Source organism: Meles meles, chromosome 11 (assembly GCF_922984935.1).
Source record: "Meles meles chromosome 11, mMelMel3.1 paternal haplotype, whole genome shotgun sequence".
Lineage (NCBI taxonomy): Eukaryota > Metazoa > Chordata > Mammalia > Carnivora > Mustelidae > Meles > Meles meles.
The window spans coordinates 23909323-23932655 of record NC_060076.1 but is presented as its reverse complement, the minus strand read 5'-3'; the positions used below and the strand labels follow the sequence as shown (position 1 = coordinate 23932655).

At 40.6% G+C, this 23333-nt stretch overlaps 2 protein-coding genes across 2 annotated transcripts in view; one reads left to right on the top strand and one right to left on the bottom strand.

Annotated features, from left to right (window-relative positions):
* Positions 1-52: 52 nt before the first annotated feature.
* ABITRAM (actin binding transcription modulator) lies at positions 53-7367 on the top strand. The gene is made up of 6 exons (XM_046022027.1): positions 53-269; positions 1344-1395; positions 1983-2112; positions 6350-6426; positions 6505-6574; positions 6668-7367. Exons 1-6 carry the CDS (start codon positions 191-193, stop codon positions 6803-6805), a joined length of 546 nt encoding a protein of 181 aa, XP_045877983.1. The 5' UTR covers positions 53-190; the 3' UTR covers positions 6806-7367.
* Positions 7368-8123: 756 nt separating this feature from the next.
* Positions 8124-23333, bottom strand: part of CTNNAL1 (catenin alpha like 1) — a 64180-nt gene continuing 48970 nt past the window's right edge. The window contains exons 12-19 of the mRNA XM_046022026.1: positions 20481-20518; positions 18285-18335; positions 18038-18192; positions 13654-13702; positions 10800-10856; positions 10548-10661; positions 9793-9876; positions 8124-9655 (exon numbers count right to left, since the gene is read on the bottom strand). Of these exons, the coding sequence (XP_045877982.1) occupies positions 9590-9655; positions 9793-9876; positions 10548-10661; positions 10800-10856; positions 13654-13702; positions 18038-18192; positions 18285-18335; positions 20481-20518 (614 nt within the window). The 3' untranslated portion in view covers positions 8124-9589. The remainder of the gene's footprint in view (positions 9656-9792; positions 9877-10547; positions 10662-10799; positions 10857-13653; positions 13703-18037; positions 18193-18284; positions 18336-20480; positions 20519-23333) is intronic.

Below are 23333 nucleotides of genomic sequence, written 5' to 3'. Positions count from 1 at the left end.
ATTCGATCCCCGTTTGACGTAGGACTCCGAAAGCCAGTGCTAAGAAGCTCCGGTGGCGGAGGCCACAGGACTAGGAGCAGCGCGCGTGCGCACGCCGCGGGCCGTGCGCCGGAAGTACGCCCTCCTCCCGGGCCTGTTCGGAGGAAGTGCTCCGGTACCATAGGGCGGGGTAGGGGCACCCGCGGTCGCCATGGCCACCGAGCCCGCGGCCGCTGAAGCTACTGTGCCGTCGCTCGTGGATCGTTACTTCACTCGCTGGTACAAAGCCGGTAAGTGGAGAATGATGTCGGCTTCTGTTCGACCGCATTGGCCTGATGCTTAGGGACAGTGATGACAGATCATGAGTCACGCACGTTTTCCCGGCGCTTCCTCCCCATGTCAGAAGGAATTGGCTCTCTCTGTTCCCTTCTAGGCGGAGGGAATGGCAGTTGCAAAGCCGTGGAGGCCTGCAGTACAGCCGGCTGAACTCAGGGGCTGGCGTCGCAGTGCGAGTTCAAGGGTGGGTCGCTTGCGGGAAGATAGTCTAAGGTGAGGCACCATCCCCCAGGAAGGTGGATTGCAATCGCCCTGAGTGCCTGCAAGGATTTGACGGGTTCAGTCCTCAAAACTGTGGTAGAGGCAGAGACGGAGAGAACTGGGTTAGAATGGAGGCATTTAAAAAGCAGAATCTAACAGTTTTACTCAAAGTGAGTAGTGTCGTATACTTGTCACTTGGAAGTAGAAGTAGATAACCGTGTTGTCCTGCTATGTGTACCCAATAAATATCAGTGGTGGAAGCATCGTTGGGGACCCTTTTCTAACCCCTACTTGCTCCCTTTCATTCAGGGATAATAGGTGTACTTATCTTTTAAAATATTTTGGCATACAATGTTTTAGCCAAATTTAGGTTGACTAACCCTCCGGGTTTGTCGAAAACTGAGGGATTTCCTAGAATCTGAGACTTTCAGAGCCAACATTAAGACAGTCCTGGCTCAGCCGGAAGAGTTGGTCCCTCCGAAATCGACCCATAAAACATATGCTGCTGTATTATATAAAGAATGCATTGCTAATAGCACTTTTTCTAATAGAAACAATGAGTGTACTCATTTTAAAGTGAGGATGAAGCAAGGTGGAGCAAAGAATAAATAATCATCTAATATTGAATGACGGATTCCATCTGGGCCAGATCTCTTTAAATACCTTACAAAAAAGGAAGCCTTTATGTATATGTTTTTAAGTAATGAAAGAATACCAGTGATTAGCGTGTGTTCAGTCTTCATAATTATCTCTACAAACCAAAGAAAGTACCACACAGTGGCAGTAAATATTGACCCAACAACCAACAGACTCATTCATTCTTCTAGATGTCAAAGGCAAACCCTGTGAGGACCACTGTATACTACAGCACTCCAACCGGTAAGCAAATTGGGAATTCTAAATTATTTTTTTTTTAAAGTTTCTGGTTTCATAGCCTGCTATGGTCTTGGATTAAACAAATGCTTACTAAATTATTATCTTCCATTGTGTTGAAATGGCATTTATTACAGGAGTTTGGCTGACAAAAATGAGTCTTTCAGTAAAACAAACTTGATTACCCAAACATCCAAGTGGAGAACCACACCCTCAGCCACTACTAGAAGTAACCAGCCTGTGCCTAACCACAGTGAGTTGCCAGGGCTCACAGAAAGGAGTAGGGTAGAGGCACAGATAGTTTCCTAGAGATACAGGGATGCCTTATTTCTCTCTCTTCTACCTCAGTTCTACCTAAAGACTTCTAGTACTCTTCCTTTTTCTGGGAAGGATATTCAGTCTCATTTTCTCTTTTACTATTGCGTTCCCTTCTGCAGTTAAGCTCCAGCAGTAGCCAGAGGAAAATGCAGCAAAATGATAGTTTGACTAAACAAATGTCAGTTCATGTATTCTTGTACCAGTAGGAGTACTGTGTGGTATGCGGAAGAATTACACCAACCAATAACACAGCCTCACGTTTTTGCTCTTTATAGAATATGTGTCATCACATTGGCAGAATCTCATCCAGTTCTTCAAAGTGGAAAGACAATTAAAAGCATCTCCTATCAAATCAGTACCAACTGTAGCCGACTTCAGAACAAGGTGTCTGGGAAATTTAAGCGGGTATGTTCCCGTCTGTCTCTACTTCAGTCTTCAGTGTCTTAGGAATGATAGATCTAGTCAGTCTTAGAATCCAGTGATATATGCACAGCATACTTCCCTGACAGTTTGATGCACTGATTTTTTAAAAAAGATTTATTTCTTGGGGCGCCTGGGTGGCTCAGTGGGTTAAGCCGCTGCCTTCGGCTCAGGTCATGATCTCAGGATCCTGGGATCGAGTCCCGCATCGGGCTCTCTGTTCAGCGGAGAGCCTGCTTTCCTTCCTCTCTCTCTGCCTGCCTCTCTTGTGATTTCTCTCTGTCAAATAAATAAAAAATCTAAAAAAAAAAAAAAAGATTTATTTCTTTTAGAGAGAGACCACAAGCAGGAGGGGCAGAGGGAGAGAGAGAAAAAAATCTCAGGCAGACTCCGTGCTAAATGCAGAGCCTGATGGGGCTTGACCCTGAGATCACAACCTGAGCTGAAACCAAGAGTTGGACACTTAACTGACTGTACCACTCAGGCACCTCTGATGTGCTGATTTTAAGAATACTTTAATCCTAGGGGCCGCTCGGTGACTCAGTAGGTTAAGCTTTTGCCTTCAGTTCAGGTCCTGATCCTGGGGTGCTAGGATCGAGCCCCATTTCAGGTTCCCAGCACAGCAGGGAACCTGCTTCTCCCTCTCCCTGCTGCTCATGTTCTCTGTCTCTCTCAAATAAATAAAATCTTAAAAAAAAAAACCCTAAAGAAATTTTTTTTTTAAAGATTTATTTATTTGACAGAGAGAGATCACGAGTAAGCAGAGAGGCAGGCAGAGAGAGAGGAGGAAGCAGGCTCCCCGCTGAGCAGAGAGCCTGATGTGGGGCTCCATCCCAGGACCCTGAGATCATGACCTGAGCTGAAGGCAGAGGCTTAACCTACTGAGCCACCCAGGTGCCCAACCCTAAAGAAATTCTTAGACCAAAAAATGAGGTATTACAGGAGGTACAGGATTCGTCATATTTTCAGTTCTGTACCGCCATTCCTATCATTCCCAGGGTGGAGGATGAGGAAGGTGAGCTACCTATGTAACAAGATATTTTGTCTCTTCTCTTAAACCAGTGTCCTGGGTTCTATAAAATTTAGGTGACTAACTCTTCTTTACCATGTATTTTCAAATGTAAATTAAAAAAAAAAATACATCCTCAGATAGTGAAAAAAATCCGTCTGAAAAAAATACAGTATTTAATCCTTACCATTTTCCATTCTTTAAATGTTGCCAGTTTGATACATACCTGGCCACACTCTGTACCTCCACATGGTGCTGCATTGTACAGGATATTATCTCTACCCTCTACAGCTTTTGGCAGGATGGACACATTTTATTAGAGGATCACACCAAAGACAGTTCAGTAACATACTGAAGAATCCCCACATACCCACTGGAGGAGATTTCATTTTCTGACATGATACTAAGCGTTTCTGCTAATTACCCTCACTATTGTAGGAGACCCTTGTTTATTCTCCCCTTTGTAGGTTTGAAATTCCCCTAATAATGTACCTTACAATTAATTTTTCCTTGCTCAGGAAACACATGGACTTAGAAAAGCATGAACCTTTCTTGAAAGGTAAAGTCTCTAAGAGCACCTGGGTGCCTCAGTTGGTTGAGCATTCCAGGCTTGATTTTGGCTCAGGTCATAATCTCAGGGTTGTGAGATCAAGCCCTGCATTGGACTAGTACTGAGCATGGAGCCTGCTTGAGATCGTCTCTCTCTCTGTCCTACCCACTCTCTTCCATTCCTCCCTTAAAACCCAGATTCTTTTTTTTTTTTTTTTAAAGTCTACAAACTACAAGTATGACAGTGTTTGTGAAGTTCCTGTGATAAATCTTTCTCCAGAATAGTATCACTGTTGTTACTACTGAAGAACAGAGAAGAACCTGCATATGGAACCCACCACGGATAACTTTTGATTCTCGGCACTGCCAATCATTTACTCTCCCAAGGGAGGTGAAGAAAAAGGGTCAAAACACTTCTGCTCTTTTAACCCAGTGATACACACACCCTTTGGGACAAACCCCTAGCCCCTCCTCCCAAAAGCAAGGAGTTACACTGAAGTATTTTGAAATGAAGTACCCATGTGCAGACATTTGAAGCCACTGTGGTAGCATTTGTATGCTGTCTAATGTTTTGCGTTGGGGGTCGGGGTGCCTGGGTGGGTCAGTCGGTTGAGCATCTGACTCTTGGTTTCAGCTCAGGTCATGATCTCACCAGCATGGGATCAGGCCCCATGCCTGGCTCTGTGAAGAGCTTGGAGTTTGCTTGTCCCTCTCCCTCCTCTTCTGCTGCTCTTCCCACCCCCACCCCACTCACAAGTTCTCTCTCTCTCAAATGAATAAATAAAATCTTTTTTTTTTTTTTAAAGAGAGAAAAGAACCAATATTTCGAGTGGTAAAGAGGTCATAGAGAATAGCATCTTTACCTCAAATGTCGAGGCCAGCGCGACAACATGACCAGGAACGTGAGGGTAAGAGGATGGTGAAAAGAAGTTAAAGAGACACAGAGATGGGGGCAGGAGGAGCACTCAGGAGGATGTCCAACAGTGCCGAATTTATTCAGGGCAGTGAGGCATTATATAGCTAACAGAAATAATTACGAAGAAGTATCCATCATTAGCTAATTATGAAAGAATTTGTTACATATGCATAAAACCCTCCAGCCTTCCCCATTAACTACTTCTCAAGGTCTAAACTGCAGATCTTCCAAGGCCAGTGGTCTTTGTCCTCAGATAATAATTATAAAGAAATAACAACAAACCTGAGAGTGGTTTTTGAGCTGTGCTGGAACAGCAAGGACCAGTTAAGAATTTATGACCCCACCCAAATTGCTCTAACTAGTAAACGTGTGGGAAGTCACGGAGGTGAGTGCGCAACACATAGCACAGACCCTTTCTCAGTGCAAGTCAACTTTAACATCCTAAGCCTTTTGTTAGGCTATTCGGACTTTTTTTTTTTTTTTTAAGATTTTATTTATTTATTTTATTTATTTATTTGACAGAGAGAGAGAGAGAGAGAGAGAAATATCACAAGTAGGCAGAGAGGCAGGCAGAGAGAGAGAGAGAAGAAGGCTCCCTGCCGAGCAGAGAGCCCAATGCGGGACTCGATCCCAGGACCCCGAGATCATGACCTGAACCGAAGGCAGCGGCTTAACCCACTGCACCACCCAGGCGCCCGCTGTTCGGACTTTAAAGGAGACACTTGGCCCTGGTTTGGTCCTCGTCTCAAGCCTTATCCTGGCCTCCCACACTCGAATACCCATGTTAACTATAGGAAAATTTCTGGGGAAAAAGTGAGCAAGAGACACGCGTGCATCGGTTTCCTGTGAGCTTCCTTGTAGGTATTTGTCAGAACCTCACCAAGTACATGGATACGGGGGAGTACATCAAAGAGTCATGGCAAAGCGTTCAAACCGAGGAGTGTTAAAATGTAGTATTTGCTTCTGGATTATAAGGACAATGGGTAAACTATTCTTGTTTGCTATTTAAAACTTACTGTATTTTCCCAATTTTCCTCAAAGTGCATTCTTTTTCATTAGAAAAATATCACTGCTTCAAAGTGTTAGTGATTGACCCTGATAAAGAAGTTCCTGTGTCTAGTAAGTTCTAATATAAAAATAAGTTATGAATCTTAATAAAAGTAAATTTGTATACTATTCTTTCATATTGTCATGTTGAATCTTCTATTATTGCTTATTAATAGATTTTCCTACAGTTCTGAAATCTTTATATCTGACCATATGTAGCTTTCTCATTTAACATTGATAAAATATACTCTTTTTTTTTAAGATATTTTTTATTTGACAGAGAGAGAGGGAGAGAAAGAGAGGTCACTAGTAGGCAGAGAGGCAAGGGGAAGCAGGCTCCCCGCTGAGCAGCAAGCCCGATGCGGGGCTCCATCTCAGGACCCTGGGATCATGACCTGAGCCGAAGGCAGAGGCTTTAACCCACTGAGCCAGCCAGGTGCCCCCTAAAATATATTCTTAATCTTTAATTAAACTGCCTGTTATACATCTTAGTCTGTTCTTTCCCCCCCAGAGCCTTTGATGGTACCTGGCCCATAGCAGGCACTTACACAAATGTTTGAATAAGTGGTTTTTCTGTACTTAAGTAATTTTTATTTAAAACACCAGTTCCAGGAATATATTCTCTTACCACACCGAGACCTGCCTCTCAAAGGAAAATGAACATATGCATCACTTAATTACTTCTTCCCTTTCATTATCAGGGGGCACAGTTTCTAACAGAGCTTGCACCTCTGTGTAAGATTTACTGCTCCGATGGAGAAGAATACACCGTATCTAGGTGAGTTACTTTTTAATCACAACTTAGGAGATACAAAGGGGTAGTATTTTTCTTCAAAACAACTTTTTTTTTTAATAGCTGTGTCCGAGGACGGTTGATGGAAGTGAATGAAAACATTCTCCTTAAGCCATCTATTCTTCAAGAGAAGGTAAAGGAGGCAGAAGAGAGTATGATCCCGTGCACGTCCTCTTTATCTGACTTTACGCATTTGACAGTACTAAATATTCTACTTCCTCCCCAGCCATCCACTGAAGGCTACATTGCGGTTGTGTTGCCCAAATTTGAAGAAAGTAAAAGCATAACGGAAGGGTTACTGACACAGAAACAATATGAAGAGGTCGTGGTGAAGCGCAGGAATGCCACGACAACCACATCATGAGGACTGCCACGGCAACAAGTACCACGACGCGCTTCCCCCTCCCTGACTCCGCCATCCGTGCACTAGAGAAGAACCAGCATGAGGGACGCGCGCTTCACGCCTGGCATCCGCAGAGAGGCCCGATCATCCCGCTTCACCTAGTTTCCCCTCTTCATCTTGCGTAACAAGACTTAGTTCCCATTTTGTCCTCGGCCTCCCAGATCCTCCCTGCCCACATACCCACTCTGTTCTTTTGCTTTTCTAAAACTGGCAAGCAAAGGATGTTTTTGATTAAAAACAAAGCACTTTGAGGAAACTTTGACAAGACAGAAAAGTTTTAAGTAGCAAAGTAAAAATAATTCACCCATCATCCTGTAATCCATTGGTAAATATTACATCCTGACATGCTTCGGTTTGAATGTTATGGTATGGTTATCGTTTTTGCCTCAATTTTCCCTCAGTTTGAAGTTAAAAAAAAAAAAAAAGATCAGGTATTTTTTTACCCAATCTGCTCCCGAGTGACGCTGCCAAAAAGGCCAGCGCCACTTCTGCAGCCCTAGCTCTTCTCCCCTTAGGTGGCAGGGGAGAGGCAGAGGATATTTGTCCACTCCTTGTGCAGTTCAGATGGCCTTCCTCTCCGAAACCAAGTCCAGTGTAGCGCTGTGGCTTCTTAAATGAGGGAAACAGGAAAAGGCTTTGGAACAAAAACTTTCACATCATCTAAACTGAAAACGGAACCGATTTATAAGACTGCCTACTCGTTTACACTGAATTTTAAATAAAAGGGCTTTTTAAATTGTTATTTTTTATTAAGGCTGCAACACATGTACATTTAAATATCTGTGTAAATAAAGCAGAAGATGTAGTTTTATACAGAAGAAATCACTTTACCTGTACATTCCTTTGGTTCTCTATCCTCTTACGCTGTTGAAGTCATAAGGCATTCCTTCCCTTCCCCTAGCTGCACTTAAATAAGAGAATATTCTCATTTCAGGTATTTAAAAGTATTTTGTAAATAAAATCTAAAAGTTATTTTTGACTCAAAAAACCTTCGTGTAACTTGAGTGCCAGTGCGACAGTCCCTTAAATACACCCACAAGACATAATACAGGCAGTAGCTCTACAGACACCTACACTGATGAGCTGTGAGCTGGAAACAAGCACAAACCAGCACATCCCTATTTTGTGTAGTGTAACGATTCCTGAAGACATCAGAAAACCAAGATATTAAAGATACTAAAAGAAATAGAAATACCACATTCTCCCATATTCCTATTGTGATTTTAAAGAATATTTTGGTGTCCAGGAATAAAAATCAGACAATAATTTTTTTTTTAAAGACTTTATTTACAAAGACCGAAAACAAGAAAGATCACAAAGGCAGAGGGAGAAACAGATCACCACCAAGCAGAGAGCCCGATGAGGGGCTTGATCCCAGGACCCTGGGATCATGACCTGAGCCGAAGGCACACACTTAACCAACTGAGCCACCCAGGCGCCCATGCCTGGTAATTTTTATAAAAGAAGTACTTTATAAAAGTCATTAGGCCGAGTGTATCCCATTTTCTCATGAAGGCTCACAGTAGGTTCAAGTTTCCTTCAATAAAATATTGACTAGTTAATTGGTAGTACTGTGGTTCTTTGGATCTTGTGAATATTGATTTGATAGCTGACCCCCATACCAATCCTCAGACAAGCTTCTGTTACCGCTGCCATTTGGCAACTGACATGTTCTTTCAGATTTTAAAATGAATTTCACAGTTTTGGGATACAAGCACTAGCAAGAGCTCAAAACAAAGTTATACTATTTAAGGGCAGAACATACAAACCAGATTCTTCAATAAAAGCCCCAACCCCCCCACCAAAAACCAAGAAAACCTTTAAACCCTAAAATTAAAAAGATGAGAAATATTTGTTTTATAACAAACATTCCAAAGGAACATATACAAAATGCACGATTATTCAACATTATTTTAAACATCTTAGTTCCATTGTTGTCTCGTATCTTCCATTCTATCAGTCACTATAGAGAAGGATGGTTCAAAGACTTTTTTTTACACCAGTAGGATGGGCTTAGGATTCCAGCTAACATTCAAGGCCAGCCAGCCACGGTAGAAGTGAAAGCCATCTCCCAGTGAGTTCCTGGAGGAACTCCACCTTGAGTGAGCTCCACGGCCCTGCTGAGACACATGCAGCACAACAGAAAGCATGTGCTCTGAAATGCTTGTTAGAGAATAAACTTGTGCTTCTAGCACAGGGGATCTGTGACAGGACAGCAAAGAGACCAGTCACAATGGTGGACAGAGGGACTGAAGAAGAGTCCACAGATTTAAGGAAAGCCCTGTGTTCACCCAGACAGCTATATATTTTCTGCTGAAAATCAGTCTAGATGATAAGCTTAAATAAAAGGAGAAAAGAGGAAATTAAGGTATTTATGCCAAAGGTGAGCACATATTCAAAATAGCGTCTTTGGATTAAACTGTCATTAAGGCAGTTACGATATTTGGTTTTTCAAAAACATCATTAATGGCAATGTCCCACTGAAAATTCACACTGCAATTAGGAATATAGCATCTATCGGGGCGCCTGGGTGGCTCAGTGGATTAAGGAATATAGCATCTATCAAGGCATTTATTAGTTGTCGAAAAGCATCACAATCAGTTTCATGATCAGAAAATAAAGCAGGATATTTCATAATTGTTTTCCTTATAAAACTTGAATTTTTTAAAATATAAAGGATCATTTGCTTTCTAAAAATATCAGCTTTGCCGCATGCTGTTCGAGAGATCTGACCCCAGAAGCTTCTCAAGTTTTACCATCCATGGAGTCCTTATTTGTAACTGAGACCCAGCTGTTATTTTCCATCTGAAGCTGGAAAGAGTTAAGACAATTAGTTTCTACTTTACTTTCAAAATAAAAATTATACAATTAAATAGTAACTATTTCTTTTGCATTTTTCTGGAAACTAGTTTTTAAAATGTGATTTTCAGACAGAAAAATTATCTTACCTTCTTTAGCAGTTTATAGCAAAGTGAGAGAAGTTGGACCAAAATAGCCATCACGGATCTTGTCTTTGTAATACACTTATCAACCTATAATGACAGAAAGCAAGCAAATCAAATTCTACCATGGGCACTTCAAAAGACTGTATCATTGATTTCATTTTAACCTGATAAGATTCTTCATTATAGAAAGTTAAAGGATCTCAGAAGGCATATGGATTAGGGCACATGAGCTGACTTGAGGCCCCAGAACACAAGTATAGGGCTTGTAGCCCAGGTCTCCCGCCCACTTCACAGAACCCCAGGAAGAAGGGACAGAAAATCAGCCTGTTCTATTTTGAGCTGTTTAGGCACTTCTTAAAACACTCCAAATAGTGGCAGCAAACCCCCTACTCTGCAACTTCTGGCACTCCGCTTTGTGGGAATAAGCTAAATTCCCTAAGACAACGGGAGCTCCTACTCTAAGGAATTTGTGCCCTAATTAGACAGGTGACAACATCAGGATTTAAGGGTAGCTGCTCAGTGTTGTGGAATAAATCATGTCCAAAAAGCTGATTTATTTGGTGAACCTACTGCTCCCTGGGGTCAGTTACAATTACAGATGATAAGTGATTCTCGCAATCAAGGCATGAAAAATGGAAGTAAATTGCCCATCTGTGGTTAATAACACTCTGAAGAAAAATGAGCTAGAAGCAAACCTGATAAGGGTGAAAGTTTAAGTTTCTCCAGGGTTTCCCTGAATAACCCACTCTTCCTTTTACCTTTAGAAACACTTGATGTTGCAAGGGTGTTTTAGTTACTGTCTGGAGCTGGTGGCATAAAGGAATTAGCTTGTTTATTTCCAGGAGAAGCATAAGCTTGTCATCGTCTTTCAGCTGAAATATAATTTAGGAAGTTACAAGTCAAACACCATCTTTTAAACCTCAAATACCCTTATAACTAAATCATATACCCCCCCAAGTGGGTATTCATGACACCACCACCAAGACTACGCAGGCAGACTAGCATTATACCTGTTTTGAGAAAACTTGTACACTTGAAGCAAGCTTTAAGCCCTCTTCAGCAAAAACCTAGTGGGAAAGAAAAGTATCACTACTTAGATGTAGATCTTACAGAGAGTTCATAAGAAATATACTCATGACTAATTGTTATAATGAATTTTAAAAGTAAAACCTAAACATAAAAGGTTTGACATGGAACTCCTGCAGCTTTTCTTCTACCCAGGAAACACAAATGTTGAATTGTATTGAGAATGCAGAATCAGTGCTTGGAGAGGCTCCTTTGACACCTGGAAACCTCCAGTTACTCTGGAAGGTCATATTGACCAATGATACTTAACTGCACAAATTCATCATACAAATTATGTCTTGGCTTCTGGGAGGATCTGGAGCTCATCTTATAATACTCCAGCTATAAAGGATGACGAATTGTAGAACATGAGGTGCAAAGGGTTAGGACTTTCCCACTTCCACTCAAATTTGTCACCCATATGCATTCCTTAACCAGCCATCTGAGAGGACCAATTTAGATCGGTTCTTGAGTATTCACCATGCATTTTACAATTTAGTGAGGAGAAAAGGATGATGGCAAAGAACAGTGAAAAATAAGGTTGGACAGATAAGACAGGAATATTTAGGATGATTATTTTTAAATGGTAACAGAATGTTTCAGAGTAAGAGACACCAGGGGAATAAAGGGTAGGTGTCTTAACTTTAGATGGCAGCCATAAAAAAGTAGAGAGTGGCAAATGTGAGGGTGGTTTGTGGAGAAAACTAAAGTGCCTTGGTAATGAATCAGATAAAGAACATGAAGAAGGAGGCAGAGCTTTGAGTGTTCACCTTAACACTCTATCCAACAGCCTTAACACCCTGCTATCATCGGATGAACTGATCTCCAGGTCAAATAATCCTTTGATCCCTTCCTTATCCTTTAAAAGGGAGATCAATGAGTTTTACAGATAGATTCTAACCAAAGAGAAAGACTCACTTACCCATATGTTCCTCAGCATCTCACATTACCACTTTCTGTTTACATCTCTCCCCTTCTGGCCCGCAGACCCTGCGGGGGCAAGATCCTTGTCTATCTCCTGGACTATCCTGGTCTTATAACCATCCGAAAGCTGAGGACTCCCCAGTCTCTCTCTCTGTTCTTGAACCATCCTGACGCCGGTCTTTTCCATACTACTTGAGCAAAACAAAATGCTTGATTTCCACCCACTAAATCTGGTGTTCTCCCTCAGTGTTCCCTAGCGCAGTAAATGGCACTATCATTATCCTGCTGGTCAAGCCAAAAACCTTTGAAAACCTAAGTCCGATCCTGCCACCGCTCCTCCAACCCCTCAATGGGTTCTCCCTCATACCGGAGAAAAAAAGTCAAAGTTGTTCCCATGGCTACAGAGATGTCACACCTTACCACTTTCCTTCTGGTTCTTTCCATTCCAGTAAGAGAATTTGCCTCCTTCTTTTTCTTCAGACCCCTCCAGCCTATGCCAACGTCTCAGGGCCTTGGCATTTGCTGTGTTTACCTAAAATATTCGACCCCCAGACATCCATCCAACTCACTCTCTCATTCATTAATGTTTCTAGTCAAATTTTACCCCCTCTGAGTGGTCTTTTCTTGCCACCCTTCTATCACCTCTCTTCATTTTTCTTGATTTTATCTCTAAATGCATATGTGGGCATCGCCTACTTAACTTTCTCCTGCCTACCTCCTCCCACTAGAATGTAAGCTCTAGGCCAGCACTGGCTTTGTTTTGTTTTCTTTTCTCCACGGAGCTCTTCCCCTCAGGATCTGACACAGGGTGGAAGGTCAATAAATACTTGATGAGCGCTTCGTGTTCATCATAGACTATTCAGCAGACACCGGTTTAATGAATAAACTCCCACAGGAGGAAGGTGACTAGTGGATCTTTGCAGTGAAATACCCCCTGTGGTGTTGTACAACTTCAAATGGATATGAGCCAAACAGAACAGAGTGAATCCAGAATTTACTCCAACTGTTTTAAGGGAAATTGCTCATTTATAGTTGACTTTATAAAAAAAAAAAAAAAAGAAAGAAATATTTTCTCTAAGTCTTCTGACTCTGATGAGAATCATCCGCCTAAGGTAAAATCCCTTTCCTGAAGAGGCTCTGGTGGCAGCGCATGGGAATGCCAAAGGAAACTATTAAAGGTGAGAAAGTAATAGAAATGACTCATTTCAAATGTAAGAATGCCCATGGTTCTAGAAAAGCAAACAAAGTAACATGAGAGTTAGAGAAAGTAATCTTGCAACCCACTTGCCAATCTAAAGCCTCTAACTGAGGGAGAAGAATTCAAGATGGGCCTACGTGGAGTTCCATTAGATAGACTGGGGCACAGGGTGGGGATGAGTATGTCTGTCCCTCCCTGAAGGCCTTGTATCAGCAGGAATATGGAAGGAAAGAAGGAAACTGTACCAAGGACCCTCTAACTGCCTCAAGCCTATGACAGATACTTTCCCATGTGTTGTCCTCATTTACTCAATGTCATTCATCCAATCCAATAACGAAGAGGCCAAAAAGCCTTCCTGGAATTCAGGAAAGTATCCAGGATATTGCATCTGCTGACAGAATATTTCCACCTACTTGGAAAACCTGTAACTTACTGCACATATTGACTGTCAACAAAGTCTTCTGTTTTATCCTTACAATATTTGAATTTTACACAAGATATCCCCAAAAAACTTCATGAAATGCTACTGCAAGCCCTCTGCTTTTCCACTTTTCTCTATACATGTGTGTGCAGAGGTAAGCATACAAACACAATATGGTAAATCATTTAGAAAATCTGTTATTACCCACTTGACATCCAGAATTAAATTAGTAGCATAAAATGGAAATAAAACATACCTCTAGTTGATGAATTAAATCCTGGGAAGTTCTCAGTGGCCCTTCTCCTCTGAAATAAAATGAATTATTAAGGAGATCTAAGAAAAAGTTACTGTCTGATAACTGGTTTCATAACATAAAAGTTCTAGAGTATTTTGTGTATTAATAGATCCCAAGTTTTGAAGAGTAATATTGAATAGACTAATAATATTGTGATTTTCTTTTTTTTTTTAAGATTTTATTTATTTATTTGACAGACAGAGACCACAAGTAGGCAGAGAGACAAGCAGAGAGAGAGGAGGAAGCAGGCTCCCCGCTAAGCAGAGAGCCCAATGCAGGGCTCGATCCCAGGACCCTGAGATCATGACCGGAGCTGAAGGCAGAGGCCTTAACCCACTGAGCCACCCAGGTGCCCCTATGACTTTACTCTTAAACAACTTTAATATTTAACTATTACTTCCTAGGGCACTTTATAATTTTTTCAGGGAACATAATATATGTTGATTTTATAATGTAAATAAATTTAAAACTGGCAATATTTAAGTCTTATTTTTCCTTTTTAACTTTTTCATTTTGCATCACAAATTAAATACATGAGATCTGACAATATGTCTTAAAACAAAAGGCCTTTGTTACATAATGTTAAGAGAATCAGACCAAAGCTCAAAAAGTTCTCATTTTTAATTCTAAAACTTTGACAAGGCTTGTCATTTAAGTTTCACCACTGAGTCTATAAAATAGTCATAATAACATTTGTGCTACCACTCTCATCAGAAGATTAGGGAACGTCAGATTGAAAACTACCAAGAAGAACCAAGACCCCTACAAACAAAAAGTAAACCACAGCAAAAAGAACAGCAGAACGCATTAAGAAGAGCAGTAGACAAGGCGTGAATCAGAAGAAATCTAATAACCAATTCTGCCCTCAACATCTACGACATGTAAACAAATTTTCTGTTCTTTGATAAACCACTGCGATCATCAATGAAATTATGAAACAGAACCCACTTAAAGACCTATAAGGCTCTAGTAAGTCTGAAATTGTTTTAAGCTATAAGGCACTAATCTTAAATATGTAAATTATTTTTATTTTTTTAACTTTTTTTAAAAAGATTTTATTTATTTCTTTAACAGACAGAGATCACAAGTAGGCAGAGAGGCAGGCAGAGAGAAAGGAGGAAGCAGGCTCCCCGCTGAGCAGAGAGCCTGATGCAGGGCTCGATCCCAGGACCCTGGGATCATGACCCGAGACGAAGGCGGAGGCTTTAACCCACTGAGCCACCCAGGCGCCCCAAATATGTAAATTATTAAGAGATTGGGATGCCTGTCTGGCTCAGTTGGTAGAGCACGTAACTCTTGATCTCGGGTTGTAAGTTTGAGCTCCTTACTGGGTGTAGAGAGTACTTAAAAGTAAAACCTTTAAAATTATCAAGAAATATGAATTATCACCTACAAATTACTAAGAAATTATATACATTGTTAAGGCAACCTTAAACAACAGCCTGAGGAAAAGGTATAAAATTGCCCAGGAAAACTGTAAAACTGGATATCGTGAAGGCTAACAGGTGGGTCTCGGAAACAACAGGGGCTCAGGTCATGCATGATCTCACAGGTCATGGGATCAAGCCCCACATTGGGCTCCTCACCCAATGGGGAATCTGCTTGAGATTCCTTCCTTTTGCCCCTCCCCCTGCTCACACACATTCTCTCTCTCTCAAATAAATAAATCCTTAAAAAATATTTTAAAAAAGAAACAAGCAACTAGACGAGGCTGGTAAATCCCAAGTATTAAGGGAAAACAAACAAAAAAAAAAAGTAGGGGAAAAACACAGGCTGACAGCGTGGGTAGAAAACAAAGCCAGCCTGAGATTTTTCCACAGATATACCACCCACATGTGTCAAAACAGCACAAGGTGTTACCCATTATAGAAAATCCATTTTCTACCCTGAACCAAGCATTTCTGTCTAATAACTATGTCTGGTAACAAGTCCCATTCCACAGAGCTTTAGTTATTCCTATCCCTGACAATGCAGCCGCTCTCGCTTCCTAATCTCCATTGGATGCATGTCATCCCTTACCAGAATCCACTACCCTGACTCTCAAACAAAAATGCTGACCTGGAATATTCTGAAACAAGAAATAAAAGAGGCAGTTAAAAACTTAAACAGAAAATTCTACTAATGAGTCCTCTGTTTCGGGAAGATTTTCTATATCGAATTACATTTAGTTAGTGATAATGATATTCCTCCAGTTTTCATCAGTCAAAACAAGTTTTTGGTTTTAAAGATCTGCTGATTTTTATCCCTGGGAGATAACTAGCATGATGGCAGCCAAAGGTCAAGATCTGTTATTTCAGCTAATCTGTGCGCATTTGGTGTAAGTAAAGGAAGGAGTTCCATTTTACTTTTTTCTGCAAATGTGACTCATCAGATTTTAAAAAGACAGGAACTAAGAAAAAAGGTGTTAGCAACACTCAATCCCAGGAGAAGCTTGCAGAAAAACAATTAAGCGCAAAGGAAGGAAACCACCAAAGAGGAAAGGTTGCCCATGCTGGAAAGTATGGTAAAGTATTAACAGATGACTGCTAAACAGAGGCCAAATCATTCAGCTTCTATCACTTCTCCCGCACTCTCCAGGAGAATTCTGTATCTCGAAGAGCAGAGTGCGTCAAGATGGAGATGCATCTCCTTCCTCACTCCCATTACTTCTGGGCCAAGGCATCTTCACCAGCGTAACTTCCCTCACTTGGCTCAGCTCTCCCTCTTACTTCTTCCCAGAAAAGAGTGTGGACATTTATTTAGTTTTACAGTCTTTCTGGTGACTTTGCGAAAATAAATTGGATGTGGTAAGCCTTTCCCTTCTCCTTTTTCTCTTGGAAGTAAAGCTGCCTTTGGGAGACACCTGCTCTGTTGGGTATTTTAAGAGCCGCATTCTGTCCCTGTAGTGGAAGATTTCTGAATTCTGGAGATCACTTTTAAAAACCTACTTGCTAGTGGATATAAACTACATTATCCAATAATAGCTTTATCACTGTAAAGGTTATAGTGCCTATTCTTTTGCTTATGTTTTCATTTTCTTCAGAACTTGGGTAGGAAAAAGGGTGCTGTTTATTGAGCCCCAATGCCCACAGAGATGTGGAGGTCCTATCTAGTTCAACTGAGCTTAAGACTCCAGATGAGGGGTGCCTGGATGGCTTGGTTGGTTGGATGACTGATTCCTGGCTTCAGCTCAGGTGGTTAGACCACAACAGGTTCTGCTCTCAGAGGGGAGTCTGCAGCAGACTCCCTCTCACTCTGCCCCTCCCCCTGTTAACAAGGGCATGTTCTCTCTCTCTCTCTTTCTTTAAAACTAAAGAAATAAATCTTTAAAAAACAAAATGAGGGGCACCTTAGTGGCTCAGTGGGTTAAGCCTCTACCTTCGGCTTGGGTCGTGATGTCGGGGTCGTGGGATCAAGTCCCGCATTGGGCTCTTTGCTCAGCGGTGAGCCTGCTTCTCCCTCTCTCTCTCTCTCTCTACCTACTTGTGATCTCTCTCTGTCAAATGAATAAATAAAATCTTTAAAAAAAATGAAAGAAAAAAAAGACTCCAGATGAAACAGATTACATTGCAAAATAGTGAAATAACTTATAGGTGTTAACCCTGCTGAGAATATTTTCAAAATCAAAAGGAGTAGGAGTAGAGCCATAGCATTAGAGATATCACGTATTTTCCAGGTTTCCAAGAATAAAAAAGACAAATTTCAGAAAATTAGTGAAAAGTCTGAAGTTATTCCTTGAAAAAAATTCTAGAACAGATTATTGATCAGATAACTGATTTAGCAACATGGAATTACTATGCCCTAAATATACATTGTAACAGAAGATTGTGGAACGTGATCAACATGGACCTCAATGAGGCATTTGATCAAGAGTCTTATAATGCGGACAAGACAGAGAACATAGGTCCTATAGTAGTAAAGTTAGGAAAATTCTCTGCTACATAATGAATACTGATTCATGGAGATCTGGCACCCTGTTGGAGCTGTAGTCCTCATGGTTCTATTCTTTGATCTGTATCTAATCAATCATAAATCACTTGCATAAAGAGTTAAAAGGCATGTTTTTCTAAACTTACTGATGCTGGCTGGAAGAGAGAATGAAACACAGAATGACAAAAATCAGAATGCAAAATTATTTCAAAATTACGAAAAGAAGAGGACACAACCCGGAGGGGTTATCTTCTAAATCTAAATCTTAATTATATAAATGTCCTCTTGCTGCATTCACTTAATTATCATAAGAACTTACTCTTTTTTACAGACTATTTGAAACTGACTCTAACCTATCAATGATTAAAATGAGTTTTTTCCTTACATTGACTAGTATTAAACTGATTTAAAAGAATCAAAGTGTAACTATATTTACCTAGTAAATAAATACATAGAATAGGCCATACTGGACATGTTCCGCCCATTTCGAACAATCTCGTTTTCCTGATCCTCCCATTTCTTGATCTCACAGTTGGCATCAGAGGTAAGCAAACCCAGCTTAAGTCCAAGCTTTGCTATCTTGGCTTGCTCCTATAAAACACACATTTTAATCACCACAATATTGTCATTATTGATGTAAAAGGAAGACGAGAAGTAAGACTATTAAAGGAAAAAGGTCTTACCTCCGAGTCAGGCTTGTCTGGTTTTAATGATTTCAGGTTTGCGTTATTCTTCTATGACAATAAAAAGATTAAGACATCTTAAAAAGCATCACAGTTAATTGTGAGGAAATACAATAGTGACAGAAAACAAAGCAAATTGCCTGTAATAAAATTTTAATTTAAACATTTCCAGAACATACTTAAACTATATTAAGTTGAAACAAACAACTATTTGCAAATATTCTTCTAGCATATAAGTTGAGCTTTGAACAGATAAGTAGTTAGAAACCCGGGACCAGGGAAAGCAGACCATGTCCCAGAAGGACTTAAAGACTTCTGCAGTCTTCTCAGAGTCCAGTTATACCTCCAAACATTCCTGGTCCCTCTGTTGAGTTATTGTTATGAAATTACATAAAATTAGCCACTATATGTAGTCTTCCACATGTTCCTAAGGTTACGACTCTGGAGCTCAATTCCTTTAACCAATTTGCCCTTTGCGGGCTGCATTTCAGCACTCTAGTGTCACTGACATCCCAGTTCCTGATCCTCTACCCCAGGCCGGATAGGAGATTATACTTCGAATATAGCGCTTCATATGTGAGTCAACATATTTGATGGGCCCCTATTTCTGAAAGAGCATGTTTGTTTGTGTGTAAGCTATATGGAACACAGAATATGGTTCCTCTAGGAGAGGCGAAAACATTGCTGTTCGGTTACAAGGCTAGCCCACGGATGCCTATTTCCATGAACAACAGTGGGGCGCCTGGGTGGCTCAGTTGGTTAAGCATCAGCTTTTGGCTCAGGTCATGATCTCGGGGTTCTGGGATCAAGCCCTGCATTTGGTTCCCTGCTCAGCAGGGAGACAGCTTCTCTTTCTCCCTCTGCCTCTCCCCCTTCTTGTATGCTTTCTCTCTCTCTGCCAAATAAATAAATAAAATCTTAAAAAAAAAAAAAATAGACACCACTACCAATAGCAATGTTTCTTTGAAAAATATATGCACAAGCTCTCAGAAGGTGGCAGCCCAGGCTGGCCATTCCCCTCAATATGAGGTCTGGTGGAAGCTCCCTTAACTGGGGCAGGAGTTCCAGAATGGCTGGGGCTAGTGTACATAAAGGGGCAGGAGGCTAGTAGCCTTTTTTTTTTAAAACATTTACGCAAACGTTAAACACACAAACACATATATACACATTGAGTAGATGTACACAAAGTATAAATTATAACATAATAAAACAAAATTCCTAGCCCCCCTACCTTAAGAAACAGGTCATCATCAATACCTTCCAGGCATATGTGTATCTCCTTGTTTTTTGTTTCCCTTATTATTACCACAACTTGATACTTCTGACCAGCTGTTCTGTCCCCAGTTCCACTGCAGAACAGAAGAGCCTCAACTCTTCTCAACTCTAAATGAGCAAATATAAACTTATGGTTTATATTTACAAACTTATAAACCATAAGTTTATATTTGCTCATTTAACAAAGCCCTTTTGTGATCTTCTAATGCTGCTTACTAGAGAAGAAATAGGACAGAAAATGAATGTGGGGAACTCTAAAACCGCACACGTGTACAAGTACAAGCTACCCCTGATGTTCACGGGAAAATGCAGATGATCCATGATCTCTCTGGCCCCTCCTTGTACAGAGAGTCACATCATCTGTACCTTCTTCCTTTGTCTGGTAGACTAGAAAGCAACTGATAAAGCATTTAAGACATAAGCTTTGAGGTTTTGCGGGTTTACTTTTTTTTTTTTAAAGATTTTCTTTATTTATGTGACAGACAGAGATCCCAAACAGGTGGCGGGGTGGGGGGTGGGAAGCAGGATCCCTGCTGATTAGAGAGCCCGATATGGGGCTTGATCCCAGGACCCTGAGATCATGACTTGAGCCAAAGGCAGAGGCTTTAACCCACTGAGCCACCCAGGCACCCCTTGAGGGTTTATTTTATTTAGAACATCACACCCTGTCTTATTATTTTTTTAATTCAGTTGTGTTTTCATTATTTTTACTTTTACTTTTACAAATGATTATTATTAAAGTATGTAATGAAGACTGAAAGGGAACCATCTGAAAAAGTACAGAGACCATCTTCATACATGTCACCAAGCTGGCCATCTAGTGGATACTATTTTAGAATGCAGTCTGATGCATCAGTTTCAGTTTCAAATTTATAATTTGAGTTCAAAACATTCCAGAATGTACAAAACTCTTCTACTTACCATTGGCTTTGGAAGTGACAGGTAGCCATACTTCTCTCCTACAAATAACACATACAACTTAAAACAAATTTTCTATTAGTGCATTTTCTATTATTCACGTTTAATTTTCTTAATATTATTAAATAGGAATGTTAGCATATTAGTTTTGGTAATTTAGTCTATTAATTACATGTGTTTCAGAAACAAAATTGTAATTTGGTGAACACGAAGGTTGTCAACAGTTGTATCTCTAAGGTACCTGGTTGGAGAATGTCTCCCTCCCCCGGATGTAATGGCAGAAAGGCAAAGTATCTCAGTGCTGTTTACTTATATTTACAACAAGCTTCATTCCTAGTGAAATCTTTTACAGCAGCCTGCCTCTAATGAAACCAGATTCTTCTTTTATCCATACCGGTTATTAGTGCTTGTTTCCTTTTCTGTGACTATCAAACCAAACCATTTACAGCTAAATTCTTAAAATATTCTTCCTGTCAAAGAGAGCAACTCGAGTATACAAGATAGAAGGATGAAGCAAACCAAACAGCAGTCTCTCAGCTGTGGGTCAGCCCCGCAGGAAGCACAGGAACTGAGGAAAAGAAGGAGGCATGTGATGCCCACATTACCCCTGTGCGTTCACATTTCAAACTTCTAGATCATGGATGAACTCAGGTTAAAATGGACAGTAGATTGTTTTTAAAGCCTAGTTTGTGACTAGAGGAAAGAACTCACAGTAAGATTGAACGGTAATTGCTTGTTGACTTCAAGGAATGGGAGTTTGTTCAGCTGTAATATACCAGGTAGAACCATATTAAATTGCTGATATTCAACCACTTTTGAAATACAAAAAGAGCAATTTCATACAGTTTTACCTAATGAAAGTAAATACTGTGTAAGAACACTAAGTCATACACTTTCTTACAGAATGACTGTTCCATGAATAGGGTGAGCCTGTTCACAAATATTTAAGTTTTCACCTACAGCTGTGCTGTTGAATATGGAATCCACCAGCCATGGTGACTGTTGAGCAACTGAAACATGACCAGCCTGAATTGTGATGTGCTGTAAGTATAAAGCACATACTGGATTTTGAGACTTAATATAAAGGGGAAAAAATGGAAAAGACCTCATTAATAATTTTTAAGTATTGATTATAAACAGATATATTGGGTTAAGTAAAAAACATTGAAATGAATGTCACCTATTTCTTTTTAAGTTTTTCTTGTGTCTCCTAGGAAACTTTAAACTACATATGTGGCTCACCTTCATTTCTGTTAAACAGCGTTGATCTAGAAAATGAATTGTCATTACAGGTCAGCCATTGGTACTCGGGAATAGTTTTATGGTTCAAACCATTTATTTGTAATGTCAGACTTGTAAGGCACTTTTATTAATGATTTTCTGTTCTCAGAATTGTGAGAGACAAAAAAACAATTTAAAGACATTATTTCCGGGGTGCCTGGGTGGCTCAGTGGGTTGAAGCCTCTGCCTTTGGCTCAGGTCATGATCCCAGGGTCCTGGAATCGAGCCCCGCATGGGGCTTTCTGCTCTGCAGAGAGCCTGCTTCCTCCCCTCTCTCTGCCTGTCTCTATGCCTATGCCTACTTGTGATCTCTTGTGATCAAATAAATAAACAAAATCTTAAAAAAAAAAAAAGACATTATTTCCATAACCTTGTCTCCTAGCCCTGATATAAAAAGTGCCTGATTTAGCAGTGAAAGATTAACAGAAGACTTTAAGTCATTTAGAACCTCAAAACTGATCATATACGTTAATTCAAAGCCCAAATTGTGCCCATCATATCCCTAAAAAGTGGTCTTAATAAGCTGCAGAAAGGAGCCTAATCATTACTTAAGCATAATTAGCTTAGGCGTGGGCAATCTTGTATTATCTACCCTTGTGATCCTCCGAAGTGCCTGTGACCCTGAAATGCTCAGGTTTAGTCTCCAAGAGGAAAAAAAAAACCAAAAACCCACCTATTTTAGTACGTCTTATTTCTCTGAGAAACAACAGCGTTAAGAAACCAGAAGGCAGGGAGAAATAAATGCAATGAAAAAAGGAGCCTTTACATAATCTGGTTTGCGAGCATCACTACCATCAGTTAATCACTGGTACTCCAGTCCCCAAGGCTGTCTTACACATACTTTGTTTTGTTCCCTATTCCCATAATTCAGTTGAACTCACAATGATTTGCATATTTGAGGATAATGGCAAAACTGACCATTCTGGCTAAAATTAACAAGTCAGGAAATGACAGATGCTGGAGAGGATGTGGAGAAAGGGGAACCCTCCTCCACTGTTGGTGGGAATGCAAGCTGGTGCAACCACTCTGGAAAACAGCATGGAGGTTCCTCAAAATGTTGAAAATAGAACTACCCTATGACCCAGCAATTGCACTACTGGGTATTTACCCTAAAGATACAAACATAGTGATCCGAAGGGGCACGTGTACCCGAATGTTTATAGCAGCAATGTCTACAATAGCCAGACTATGGAAAGAACCTAGATGTCCATCAACAGATGAATGGATAAAGAAGATGTGGTATATATACACAATGGAATACTATGCAGCCATCAAAAGAAATGAAATCTTGCCATTTGCGACGACGTGGATGGAACTAGAGCGTATCATGCTTAGTGAAATAAGTCAATCGGAGAAAGACAACTATCATATGATCTCCCTGATATGAGGACATGGAGAAGCAACATGGGGGGGGTAGGGGGATAGGAGAAGAATAAATGAAACAAGATGGGATTGGGAGGGAGACAAACCATAAATGACTCTTAATCTCACAAAACAAACTGGGGGTTGCTGGGGGGAGGTGGGATTGGGAGAGGGGGAGCGGGCTATGGACATTGGGGAGGGGAGGCGAACCAT